At 38.4% G+C, this 14,584-nt stretch overlaps 1 protein-coding gene across 2 annotated transcripts in view; it reads right to left on the reverse strand.

The window, feature by feature from the left end:
* Positions 1 to 224: 224 nt before the first annotated feature.
* LOC123556747 (uncharacterized) overlaps positions 225 to 14,584 on the reverse strand; it is a 35,842-nt gene continuing 21,482 nt past the window's right edge. For both annotated transcript variants that reach the window (XM_045347691.2, XM_045347692.2), the window contains exons 12-19: positions 13,525 to 13,630; positions 11,084 to 11,183; positions 9,160 to 9,199; positions 6,749 to 6,800; positions 4,875 to 5,067; positions 3,286 to 3,403; positions 1,460 to 1,550; positions 225 to 855 (exon numbers count right to left, since the gene is read on the reverse strand). In XM_045347691.2, coding sequence (XP_045203626.2) covers positions 781 to 855; positions 1,460 to 1,550; positions 3,286 to 3,403; positions 4,875 to 5,067; positions 6,749 to 6,800; positions 9,160 to 9,199; positions 11,084 to 11,183; positions 13,525 to 13,630 — 775 coding nt within the window. In that variant the 3' untranslated portion in view covers positions 225 to 780. The remainder of the gene's footprint in view (positions 856 to 1,459; positions 1,551 to 3,285; positions 3,404 to 4,874; positions 5,068 to 6,748; positions 6,801 to 9,159; positions 9,200 to 11,083; positions 11,184 to 13,524; positions 13,631 to 14,584) is intronic.

Consider the following 14,584-nt stretch of genomic DNA (forward strand, 5'->3'; position numbering starts at 1 on the left):
TAACTTCAGAAAAGGGAACTGGAACATGTTTATGGCTAGTCACTGTGATAAATTCAACTTGTTAGACAAGATAGGGTTTATTTACCAGCTGAGCTCTCTTAACACTAAAACAGACTTCCATTAAAAGTTGTATTTTTTCTACCTTACTATCACTGTAAACTGCAATGAAAGTGGGAGTGCATGGCAATTTGGGATAAATTACATAGGTAAGAAAAAATCAGAAACTTTGTTTCTATCTAGTTTATTGTCACATAATATATATAAATTTCAGTAGATATCACAGTTCTTTTAAGACAATATCAAATTACATCAAAACAATAAATGTATGAAACTACATGTATATGCAAAGTTAATGAGAACAGGATGCTCTCCTGCACAAGAAGGTAAATAAGGTCACATGTAATTAATGTGGTGAACAACATATAATAGAACACATTTACCAGTTAATCAAAGTTGTGACTGAGATCAGCTTCTCAATGTTAAAATGATTCAATTATTATAAGAAATATACTTTATGATTATTGTACAATTACAACACTATATAGACTTGATATTTAGTTATTCATTAACAGATTCTGCAAATACGGTTTGATAGACGTTAACCAATTTAACACATCATTTTTGAGTTTACACATTCATCAATAAACATTCCTGTCTTCCATGTTATTCCTGTCCTGACTTCAATTATACCTTAACATTAAGATTTGTAATGTACATAAATCATCATCTGGTAGTAAGAGCTAACATTCAAGCTTTAAATTATGACAGTTACGCAAATCATCAACTGGTTATATCAGTCAAGTTGGGCATGTCCTTCACCTGGAAATCTAGCAAAATCTGTCCATATGCTTTACCCTGAAATGTAAATGGGAGCATTCAAACTTGATTCAATGTTTGAGGAGAATTTGTGCTTGTACAGGCACAGACTGACAATCCAAAATAACAATCTAAGCCAGAGTATTCTAACCTCATGATATTATAGACACAAAGAATGCCATTTTAATTTTATATATATATACCCATGATATATTTCAATTAATATTTTAAGACACATCTACATATTATTACACTTAGCATTTTCTTCATATACCCGAGTTCCACAACAGATATTTTTTGCATTTTACAACTTTACTTTCAAGCTCACAAACAAGTGACTGGAACCAAGTTCTTAAAAACACATTTGAATGACTTCCTTCAAAGAGTTGTGAAACATCATTAAAATTAACTCTCATTCTGTTTTTTATTACCCACTACCAAGGCTGCATTTAATAAGTTGCCATTATTCTGTATTTACTAGTCAGTCATATTTAAGTTCAATCTGAATTTAAATGTTACTTTTTTAATTCCTCAAAGGAAATTGTGACCTGTGAAAGTTCTGCATGAAATAAATAATTGAAACAGCCCTGTCAAAAAGAATTTTCAGCAATGTCCAGCACTGTGAAATAAAGTAAACACCAACCTGTGGATCACTCCTCAGTGAAGCTATACCTCCACCTCCTAGACAGTTAAGTAATACAAAATTGAAACCATTTATTCCTGGCACATCATACCTGAAAAATAATCCACAAGTTTATATATTTAAATTGAACCTGGGACACACAACACATAGACAAAGGAAATCTTCAACATTTGAACAGTCTGAACTCTTGTGCATCATACATCAATACTTAACACCTTTCTTACTCCACACTTGGTTTTTTGTTGTTATCTCTGCCCAATTTTAACAAATTTCAACGAAAATTGGACACACTGTGAAACTTTCATTTTATACTGATAAAACATAATGCTAATAACAGTCAGTTGTAAATTCATTGAAATGAATCAAATTTTGCACAATAAGTAAATCCCTTATGACTGCAGTACACATTTAACTTGTGGAACTGATGTAATTCGTATTATATCATTCTAGTTGTTCAATTCCATTAAGTTACAATGGAACATCCGGCAATATTTTCCATAGTGACATGAATATTTCTTATCTGATGTGTAACATTAATGGCAAAGTATTAATAAATTTATGGTGTCATACATCAACATCATATATTTTAAAATAAATTCAACCAAAAGAAGAAAATGTGTATCATTTAAAAGTAGAAGTGAAAATGTAACAAATGCTTACTTCTGGATACAAATCTGATAGCCTATAAAGACAGACTTGCAGAATAGTTCAGATGTGTGAATAAGGGTGTCTTCTAGCTCTTGACAAATGTGAGGTGGGCCATAAAATTGTTTAATCCTGCAGACAACTCTAGTTTCAACATAGCGGCCAGTTCCCAGTTGCACTAATTATGCGCCTTTTCATTTTAGGGTTACCTCTCAGTAACTGACACACCTCAATGAATTTAAGTTTGATTGCTATTACTGTTAGGTTTTATTTAAACAAAATGATCATCAAATAGTGTGTCCAACTTTCATCGAAATATGTAAATATTTCGCTGAGATAACAAAAACCAAGTGCGGAGTTGTTAAATAATTATTGAACATCATTCATACGACATAAGACAGATACTATTGCTGTATTCTTTGTGTTTACTAGAACTGAGATAATTTGTTTTCAGATCCATGAGAATTTTGCTGACAAGTGTTTTTTTTTCCTGGAACATTAGAAAGAACAGTATGGCAAACTGCAAAGATTAAGCGGAATGAAGGCTGACATCTCCTCCAAAACCACTGAATGACAACTTGCATAACATGAAGTTAATATATGCATGTATAATAATTACGTATTATGCAGACCATTCAAAAGCAAGAAATAAAAGAACTGACATCTGTCGAAAGATATGCTTATATATTCAGTTATTTGTGGCATTCAGTTAGCCGTACCAGTGTTCCCGGATTCCTTTTTCTCAGCAAGTCCACATGAGGTGGAGGACAAAAAACCTTTGATGCAATGTCTTCAGTTAATCATCAAGGAGAACAGACATCAGGCTTAGGATTTGACTCTTTGATGGAAATCTTGTGTTCTACTTGTTAACCCTTACCATGCTGGACACGACTGATATGCCTTTGCGACCAGTGTAGATCATGATCAGCCTGCACATCCGTGCAGTCTGATCATGATCTGCACTGTTCGCTATTCAGCCAGTATCTTTTCGGCGAGCACCTCTTTTAACAGTTAATGGTACTGTCCAAATTGGAAAATGGACAAGTTCATTATAGAAATTTAGCAGAGTAAGGGTTAAGCTAATTGGGCACACTACAGAAGACCTATTTGGGCGGATTGCTGCTGACCTAAATCAGCAGGCTGATATTGCTGCTGAACAAAAGCTTTTGATGTAAAATTACCTCCGTACACGTTTTTGGTCTGGATTATCAAACATGTGACCAAAGTAGTCAGCCACTGCTGCCTCAGTTAGAGCCTCTTTCAGGTAAGGTACCAGTGATGGATGACGAGCAACTACACCTGTTATGAGAAAATTCTATCTTGAAATGGGTTCAACTTTGATTACCGGTATGCAACTAAATAACATGTCATCTTTGATAGTTCATAATTTCATGAGCAAATAAAAAAGTCGGATTAATTCTGTGTGTAGTATGATAAATTGAAACAGGTCATAAATTAAACTGAGACAAAACTAGAACTATGTGACATTTATCATCGATATCCTCTTTCAACAATAACTGACTCTTACAGATCTGTTCTTATTACAGTGTGCAGAAATGTGACATAAAGGCAGAAATGAGAAAATGTATTCAGTGCTTTTTCACAAGAGTGGACAGAAAAGAAGTCATTTTAAGCAGCTGAAAGATATGAAGTACCATTTTAACTACTAAATTAACAAACTTTTGAATAATTATCACATTATATTACTACTACTTTTACAATAGCATGTAAGCAAGATTTGAAATTATCTACAGATCTTATATAACACTTTTTATGCACATGTACACATTCAAAAGTGCTTTACAACATATTGCAAAAAAACAACAAGTGACAGAGTATTGTAGTGGCAATACAGAAGTCCCTTACTGGTGGAAACCTTTGTTCGTGTTTGTCCCTTGTGGTTGTAAGCAACAGCATTAGTCAACCACACTGGAATCGTATGCAGGGAAACTGGAGCATTTGTGGACTGACCTACCAAATCTGCACTAAAAGTTTATGGCTTTAAAAGTCCATCACTGAGTCAAGTTAGGTAGCAGATAGCTTTATACTTGACCTTCAATGGTAACTTTGACCTCTGATTGATAGGCATGGGTCATGCAAGCAACACCAACAACACATCATCTGGTTAAGGGGAACATGAGTGTATATCAAAATGCTTTAAAGCGTTTAGAAGCTATTAAAGGAACAAAAACTATTTTTACTATAATTTCAATAGTGACCTTGACCTTTGATCACAAAGCATGGGTAATGTATGCAATATATTGTCTGGTCACAAGGAACATTTGCTTGTATTGGTAAGAAAATCCTTAAATGCAATAAATAGTTATGGACTGAAAACTAATTTTTACTTCCTTCAGTGGTGATCTCGACCTATGACCTACAAGCACGAGTCATGTATGCATAATCTACATATTGCCCTCTATTTACATACCAAATTTTATGAACCTAGCTTGAATACGTTTTGTGTAATTGCAGGATCCAGATTTGCAGATGGACAGACGGATGGACAGTGGGCATCCCTACAGTCCCCTCGGTGTTCCATCAGTAGGGGACTAAAAAAACAATTACAAATTTAACACAAATAAATGCCATTTTACATCAATGTAAAACATATAGATAAATCAAAACAAGACAAGCATAATATAAAATACTTTTTACTGTGATATGAAACGAAAACATGTATCAGTCAGTGTGTGAAATGTTGTACAAGGAAGTGGGATTTTATCAGGCTTTTGATGTGGATCACAAGCATTATGTGACAGCTGATTACCTATATTGCAGTTATTTCCCTTGTCTCCGCTCCTGGTGTAAGCCAGATCCTCCAGCCTGTATGTATTGGTCCCGCGGGGTAGAGCTGAACCAGTATCACCTGAACTGGGTGACCAGGTATCTGCATGGGTTGTTGTAGGAACACTAGTCGGGTTAAATGTCTCAACATGCTCTCCATTCATCTTAATATCTATCTGTAATAACAGTAAGAACAAATTTTGTCTTGTTAACTAGAAAATGCTTTTGTTAAAAAGCGCATGTCTCCCCCAATGCAAAGTCCTATAGGCAAGAAGTCAAAAGGGGTCAGGAGCAAAAGTCAAAGAGACACTGATGGTTGGCTGCAATAGGGATTATCTACTTGGCATGTCCAGTCATCCCGCTAAATTTCAACACTCTTGGCCTAGTGGTTCTCAAGTCACTGTTCAGGCTTCTGTGACCTTGACCTTTGATCAAGTGACCTCAAAATAAATAGGGGTCATCTACTCTGCATGTCCAATCATCCTATTAAGTTTCAACATTGTAGGTCAAGTGGTTCTCAAGTTATTTCCAAAAAATGATTTTACATGAACAGGCCACTGTGACCTTGACCTTTAATAGACTGACCCCAAAATCAACAGGGGTCATCTACTCTGCATGTTCAATCATCCTATGAAGTTTCAACATTCTGGGTCAAGTGGTTCTCAAGTTATTGATCGGAACTGGTTATCAATGTTCAGGCCCCTGTGACCTTGACCTTTAATGGAGTGACCCCAAAAACAACAGGGGTCATCTACTCTGCATGACCAATCATCCTATGAAGTTTCATCATTCTGGGTCAAGTGGTTCTCAAGTTACTGACCAGAAATGGTTTTCAATGTTCAGACCCCTGTGACCTTGACCTTCCACAGATTGACCCCAAAATCGTTAGGGGTCATCTACTCTGCATGACCAATCATCCTATTAAGTTTCAACATTCTTGGTCAAGTGGTTCTCAAGTTACTGACCGGAAATGGTTTTCAATGGTCAGGTCCCTGTGACCTTGACCTTTAATGGAGTGAACCCAAAATCGATAGGGGTCATCTACTTTGCAAGTACAATCATCCTATGAAGTTTCAACATTCTGGGTCAAGTGGTTCTCTAGCTATTGATCGGAAATGGTTTTCAATGTTCAGGCCCCTGTGACCTTGACCTTTGACGGAGTGACCCCAAAAACAATAGGGGTCGTCTACTCCAGCAGCCCTACAATCCTATGAAGTTTGAAGGTTCTAGGTCAAATGGTTCTCCAGTTATTGCTCGGAAATGAAGTGTGACGTACGGACGGACGGACGGACGGAAGGACGGACGGACGGAAAGACGGACGGACGGACGGGGCAAAAACAATATGTCTCCTGGAGGAGACATAATTAATAAATTGAGGAAAATCGACTGTCAACATTCTAAACATTTTTAGAATACCTATTTGATTTTATGAACATTGTAAAATTGCACATGACATATCTTATGGAATAGAAAGTATTATTTTTTTAAGATTTTCAAAAAACAAAATTTTGTAACAGTTCCAGCTGATTACCTACTAGTAGTAATACGATGACTCACATGCAAGTTATACATCAAATACAACTACTGGGTATAACCAGGAGGTAAACTAGCCAAAGAAACAACTTCTTACTCTTTTTAACATTTTTAGATCCATATTAAGAATTTCAAATCACCAGAACACTGCCTCTTTAACTATTAAGGTTGGACATTACATGTGACAGGTAATTACCAAATCATTACACAGATACTTTATAGTACAGAGTTTATCCTTCAGCACTTGGATCTTGCTCTTTCTAGTTCTTTCTTTCAAAGCAGACAACTGACAAATATATTTTCAAAGGGCAAAACTGTTCTTACCTTGTAATTTTGTTTATCATGTAGAAAAGAGAAAAGTTTCAGCACTGGTGACCTGAAATATAAACAGGTAACAATTATGTGTATAATGTAGTATTCCTGTTTATTTTGTATGTGTTGTAAAATTACTTGTTAAAAGGTAGTAATTTCTGACTGAAAGCTGAAATTAAGTAAAAATGAACACAGCAGCTGCAACGCACACTGTATGCTGTTTGCACATGAACATAGCAGCTGCAATGCGCACCGTATGCTGTTTGCACCTGAACACAGCAGCTGCAATGCACTACGTATGCTGTTTGCACCTGAACATAGCAGCTGCAATGTGCACCGTATGCTGTTTGCTCCTGAACGCAGCAGCTGCAATGCGCACCGTATGCTGTTTGCACCTGAAAGCAGCAGCTGCAATGCGCACCGTATGCTGTTTGCACCTGAACGCAGCAGCTGCAATGCGCACCGTATGCTGTTTGCACATGAACGCAGCAGCTGCAATGCGCACCGTATGCTGTTTGCACCTGAACGCAGCAGCTGCAATGCGCACCGTATGCTGTTTGCACATGAACGCAGCAGCTGCAATGCGCACCATATGCTGTTTGCACCTGAACACAGCAGCTGCAATGCGCACCATATGCTGTTTGCACAAGTACACAGCAGCTGCAATGCGCACCGTATGCTGTTTGCACAAGTACACAGCAGCTGCAATGCGTACCATTGTACTGTTTGTACATGAACACAGAAGCTGCAATGCCCACCGTATGCTGTTTGCACATGAACGCAGCAGCTGCAATGCGCACTATATGCTGTTTGCATCTGAACACAGCAGCTGCAATGTGCACCATATGCTGTTTGCACAAGTATACAGCAGCTGCAATGCGCACCGTATGCTGTTTGCACAAGTACACAGCAGCTGCAATGCGTACCATATGCTGTTTGCACCTGAACACAGCAGCGGCAATGCATACCATATGCTGTTTGCACCTGAACACAGCAGCTGCAATGCGCACCGTATGCTGTTTGCACCTGAATGCAGATGCTGCAATGCGCACCGTATGCTGTTTGCACAAGTACACAGCAGCTGCAATGCGTACCATATGCTGTTTGCACCTGAACACAGCAGCTGCAATGCGCACCATATGCTGTTTGCACAAGTACACAGCAGCTGCAATGCGCACCATATGCTGTTTGCACAAGTACACAGCAGCTGCAATGCGCACCATATGCTGTTTGCACAAGTACACAGCAGCTGCAATGCGTACCATATGCTGTTTGCACCTGAACACAGCAGCTGCAATGCGTACCATATGCTGTTTGCACATGATTTGTTTGATTTGGGTTTAACGCCGTTTTTCAACAGTATTTCAGTCATATAACAGCGGGCAGTTAACCTAAACAGTGTTCCTGGATTCTGTACCAGTACAAACCTGTTCTCAGCAAGTTTGTTTGTTGTTGTTGGATTTAACGTCACACCGACACATGATAGGTCATATGGCGACTTTCCAGCTTTAATGGTGGAGGAAGACCCCAGGTGCCCCTCCGTGCATCATTTCATCACGAGCGGGCACCTGGGTAGAACCACCGACCTTCCGTAAGCCAGCTGGATGGCTTCCTCACATGAAGAATTCAACGCCCCGAGTGAGGCTCGAACCCACATCGATGAGGGGCAAGTGATTTGAAGTCAGCGACCTTAACCACTCGGCCACGGAGGCCCCGTTCTCAGCAAGTAACTGCCAACTTCCCCACATGAATCAGAGGTGGAGGACTAATGATTTCAGACACAATGTCCTTTATCAAATAGTCACGGAGAACATACGCCCCACCTGAGGATCGAACTCGCGTCCCCGCGATCCGTAGACCAATGCTCTACCTACTGAGCTAATCGGGCGGGCTGTTTGCACATGAACACAGCAGCTGCAATACTCACCATATACTGTTTGCACATGAACACAGAAGCTGCAATGCGCACCGTATGCTGTTTGCACATGAACACAGCAGCTGCAATACTCACCATATGCTGTTTGCACATGAACACAGAAGCTGCAATGCGCACCGTATGCTGTTTGCACATGAACACAGCAGCTGCAATGAACACTGTATGCTGTCTGCACATGAACACAGCAGCTGCAATGAACACTGTATGCTGTCTGCACATGAACACAGCAGCTGCAATGAACACTGTATGCTTTCTGCACATGAACACAGCTGCTGCAATGCACACTTTATGCTTCATATATTGATGGGTCTAAAGATCACTGCCACCCTAACCTTTAGCATACTGGTGCCCAAAACTATTTGGGTCATACTCTTGCTCAGACATCAAATAGGCTAGTGACAGACAAAATTGGGCAGACCTCATACTTTATATAACATGTACTGCTTGTCTTTATTTAATTATGGCATGTATCTTAATGTATACTTACACTTTAGGTCTGCCTCCAACAATTCCAGTTAATCCTGGGGCTGAAAGAAAAATGCAGAACAAGTTCAATAAATGGCTATCGTGAAATCTGAAGTAAAGACACATAAAATAAGCTGAAAAACAAAGTGTCAAGTTAATTCAGTTTTACTTATTCTTCAGTGATAATGGTCCTGTCAGGTTAAGACTTAAGACAACCAAAGACATTATGTCTAATTATTTTTCAGTTTACATTTGTTTAATCAGTTACTGTAAAAATTTTCAGATGTATAGTACTTGTGAAGAATACAGGTTAATCATTAATCAGTTCAAACTGGTGCTATTTCCTGTGCCAATATCTCAATAAGTACCGAGTAAGCTTCCCTGTGCCAGTTCCAGCTCTTGCTATTTCCTGTGTCATTATCTTCCTAGGCCAATATCTCTATAAATACTGAGTAAACTGACCAATACCAGTTCCAACTGGTGCTATTTCCTGTGCCAGTATCTCCATAAATAATTAGTAATCTTTCCCATACCAGTTTCAGCTGAAGCTATTTCCTATGCCAGTATCCTCATAAAATACTGGGTAAACTGACCCAAGCAAGTTCTAGCTGGTGCTATTTCCTTGTCAGTTATATTAAATAAACTTGTCCGTGCCAGTTCCAGCTGGTGCTTTTTCTTTTGTCAGTACCTCCATTAAGATTGAATACCTGTTCCAGTTGACACCATTTCCTGTGCCAGTACCTCCACAAATATTGAGTAAACTTATCCATGCTGATTCAAACTGGTGCTTCTTCCTGTGCCATTGTCTCTATAAATAAACTTATCCACACCTGTTCAAGCTGATGCTATATTCTGTGCCAGCACCTCCATAAATAAGACTTACCCATGCCAGTTCCTGCTGGTGCTATTTCCTGTGTCAGCACCTCCATAAATAAGACTTACCCATGCCAGTTCCAGCTGGTGCTATTTCCTGTGTCAGCACCTCCATAAATAAGACTTACCCATGCCAGTTCCAGCTGGTGCTATTTCCTGTGTCAGCACCTCCATAAATAAGACTTACCCATGCCAGTTCCTGCTGGTGCTATTTCCTGTGTCAGCATCTCCATAAATAAGACTTACCCATGCCAGTTCCTGCTGGTTCTATTTCCTGTGTCAGCACCTCCATAAATAAGACTTACCCATGCCAGTTCCTGCTGGTGCTATTTCCTGTGCCAGCACCTCCATAAATAAGACTTACCCATGCCAGTTCCTGCTGGTGCTATTTCCTGTGCCAGCACCTCCATAAATAAGACTTACCCATGCCAGTTCCTGCTGGTGCTATTTCCTGTGCCAGCACCTCCATAAATAAGACTTACCCATGCCAGTTCCAGCTGGTGCTCTTTCCTGTGCCAGCACCTCCATAAATAAGACTTACCCATGCCAGTTCCAGCTGGAGCTATTTCCTGTGCCAGCACCTCCATAAATAAGACTTACCTATGCCAGTTCCAGCTGGTTTTTTTTTCCTGTGCCAGCACCTCCATAAATAAGACTTACCCATGCCAGTTCCTGCTGGTGCTATTTCCTGTGCCAGCACCTCCATAAATAAGACTTACCCATGCCAGTTCCAGCTGGTGCTATTTCCTGTGTCAGCATCTCCATAAATAAGACTTACCCATGCCAGTTCCAGCTGGTGCTATTTCCTGTGCCAGCACCTCCATAAATAAGACTTACCCATGCCAGTTCCTGCTGGTGCTATTTCCTGTGTCAGCATCTCCATAAATAAGACTTACCCATGCCAGTTCCTGCTGGTGCTATTTCCTGTGCCAGCACCTCCATAAATAAGACTTACCCATGCCAGTTCCTGCTGGTGCTATTTCCTGTGCCAGCATCTCCATAAATAAGACTTACCCATGCCAGTTCCAGCTGGTGCTATTTCCTGTGTCAGCACCTCCATAAATAAGACTTACCCATGCCAGTTCCAGCTGGTGCTATTTCCCTTGCAAGTATCTCTAAAGCTTTTTTGTCCTTGTGGTGCACAGCAAGCCAGAGGACAGACTCTCGAGAACCCTGAAGTCACAATAGATATAAAGTAATAAACTGGTGCATGGAATATTAAATTTTCTGGTAGTTTTTGTAGACAATTCTAATTTATATATTTAAGTATCATATGTACATTCATGGGCAAGATGATACAATATAAATTCAGATGCAAAACATCACCAAAAATCAGTAATAATGAAGAAAATGATTTTTTCAAAATCTCACATAAATGATACCTATGCATTCTAGGTCTACCTAGCAATCTAATGATGTATATATTTTGGCAGCTAACAAAGGACAACAACCCTATGGCTAGCTAACAATCCCAAAGTACACCTCATTGAGAATATCTAAGACCTTCTCAAGAGGAATGCACAACAGCAACCAACCAAAAAAAAACAACGTCTGGTAAAACTAGAGCAATATGTTCTTGAAGCATGGATACACATTCTGTAGCAGCTGCTTCTCAATTACAAGAGCTGTCTGAGGAGACAGCATGTTCAACTATTTTGATGTTCAACAGTCCAAAAAGGGCATATCTGAGGGAACACAAGCTACAACTGGAACCATTAATACCCTTAATGCAGACCGTGGTGTTGAGCAACAGTTTGGTTCAAACCCATTTAGTAATGAAGGAGATAGAATGAAAGTGAATAAAAAATACAACAACTTCTATTTCTAAAGTATAAAGGGACATAATTCATGGAATATTTGTCACAGTAATGAACCTTGTGTTATATGATGCGGAACAACTATTTTAAGTCTGAATAGGTGACGTCACACATTAACATCTGTTTATCTGGTGGTGGGCAAAACAAATGTTTTTACATCGTTTGTGAACGGGGTTGGCATTTTTAATTTTTTATAACTTTTTCGCTCATTTATGGATTTTAAATATTCAAAAAGATTTGAAATACTTACAATTTTCATATTTTCATATTCTCGTATTCAAATATCATTTTAAAATGAATAACCATTTTGAATGACATATAATTTTAATGGCGCACGTAGTGATGTTCAGAGTTTTAGAAAATCACTTTAAGTTAAGCGTTCATAATTAATCCATTTTATTTTGAAATAATAATTGAAAGTTATTAATAAATTGCTTGTTTTATAACCTTTCCAATGATCAAAAACTTATTGATATAATTTGTGATTTTAAGAAAGTTTTTGCCGTTAGAAAAACATCACTGTTTACAAAAAACATGGACGTTTGGCGAATGCCCACCTGATCACTGTCTTATCAGTTCTAAAAACAGACAATGCAACAGATTTGTATACAAACACGATCTCTCCTATTAAATCCATTTACTTATAAAAATACCAAGATAGAATGAAAGTGCACCAAAACTTTAACCAGACATTTTAAGTATAAAGGGGGCAAAATTAATTAAAAAATGGCGGCAGAGTTATGGCTCTAGTGTCATATGATGTGGATGATTATGTGGAACAATGGTTCAAAGTTTGAATCATTTGGTAAGAACAGAAAATGAGTGAAAGTGCATCAAAACTTTAAGCTGAAATTTTAAGTAAAAATGGGGCATAATTCATACACTACAGGAGCTAGTTTTATGGACCTTGTGTCTGGATGATGAAGAACTAGAGCTGTCACAAGAGTGACAAATTATACCACCACAATGCGGCTTTGTCACAGAAGTAAGCCAATGTCAAAGTTGAACTTGTCCTATATTTACTGACCTCAAAATCAATAGGGGTCATCTGCTGGTCATGATCAACCTCCCTATCAACTTTCATGATCCTAGGCTGAGGCGTTCTACTGACCTCAAAGTCAAATTTGACCTGTATTTTATGATGTTACACCTGTGTACCAAAATTTATGATCCTAGGCTCAAGCATTCTCAAGTTATCATCCAGAAACCGTTTAACTGTTCCAGGTCATTGTGACCTTAAGCTTTGACCTACTGACCTCAAAGTTAAACTTGACCTGTATTTAAATCTGTCAAGCCTTTCATGAGTTATTGTCCGGAAACCATGAAAACCAACAGACCGACTGACCGGCAGACAAGCTCACTCCTAAATACCCCCCAACCCCTAAAACTTCGTTTGTTGGGGTATAATAACTTTCTTATGACTGAAGCAAATCCATCAAGTTTTTAAAGAGATATAGTGAATGTGCATTAAAACTTGAACCTGGAATCCTGACAAGGACTCTGACTAAAGGGTGAGTAGGACAGCTCTCTATATACTTTGTCCAGTCAAACTAAGGTCAAAGTGGCCAGAAAAGACTTTGTTAAGTGTATGTAAGAATTTCTAATAGCATTTAATCTAACAAAACTGAATACAATACCATACTAATATACAGCTCTCACAATGATCATTTTATACATTGTAGAAAGAATATCTGTACCTGAGGTAGATTTGTCATAGGACCATAGTTATGTTCCGAGCCGAGAATCTCTGTATGAACTTTTGTGAAATCATCCAGCTTTAACTGCTTAAATATCCTCCTACATCTACAAGTTTAACAGTAGATATAAATGCTATATAGTATATTATATATTAATACCCTCATACAACTACTTCATACATATTTCCAGCTTTAAATGCTTTTATATGTAAATGTCCGTCTACATCTGCAAAATAACAAAATGTGTGTTTGTAAAACATGCATGACCATTATGATGGCCTCCCGAGATCACTTTTACCAACTGACTGCAAAAGTAATAGGCGTTATCTACTGACCACAGGTAATCATCCAACGATGTCTGACACCTGTAGGCCAAAGCATTTTTCAGTTAGGAATAGGAAATCCATAGTGGACAGACAGACGGACAGACAGGCTTTGACACAAGAGCTGATAAAAAAATAAAATCTGTAAAAATCAAATATAAACAAACAGTTTTCAAGGTTTAGGCCCATGTGACCTTGACATTTGACCTACTGATGCACAAAACAATAGGGGTAATTTACTTCGTAAGTCCAATTATGCTACAAAGTTTGATTGTTCTTGGTCAAGTGGTTCTCAAGTTATTGAGCGGAAACTGTTGAGTGTTCGCCCTACTGACTGACAAGACATACTGACCAACCGACATGAGCAAAGCAAGACCCCCCGCAGCTTTCTTCGAAGTTTGAATGTTTTGGGTCAAGTGGTTCTCAAGTTACTGAGCAGAAATCATTCGCTCTATCGACAATATCCACCTACATCTATAAATTAAATACTGGTACTTCATTAACCCAATTTACAAAGAACATCAACAGTAAAGCAAGGATGAAATTAGAGTGTTATTGAAATAGCAGTATATATGTTTTGCTAGACATTAACATGTACATTCCTTTGAAATATTTTTTGTAATAATTCTCTATGTACTGAAAAACAAATACAGAAAGTAGGACCAATGCTGCAACCAACAGAATGTGAATGTCTTATTACAGTAGACTCTTCTCCCAAATCAATGTCAGTGTCAGAT

The sequence above is a fragment of the Mercenaria mercenaria genome, chromosome 5 (genome assembly GCF_021730395.1).
Source record: "Mercenaria mercenaria strain notata chromosome 5, MADL_Memer_1, whole genome shotgun sequence".
In the NCBI taxonomy this organism is placed as follows: domain Eukaryota; kingdom Metazoa; phylum Mollusca; class Bivalvia; order Venerida; family Veneridae; genus Mercenaria; species Mercenaria mercenaria.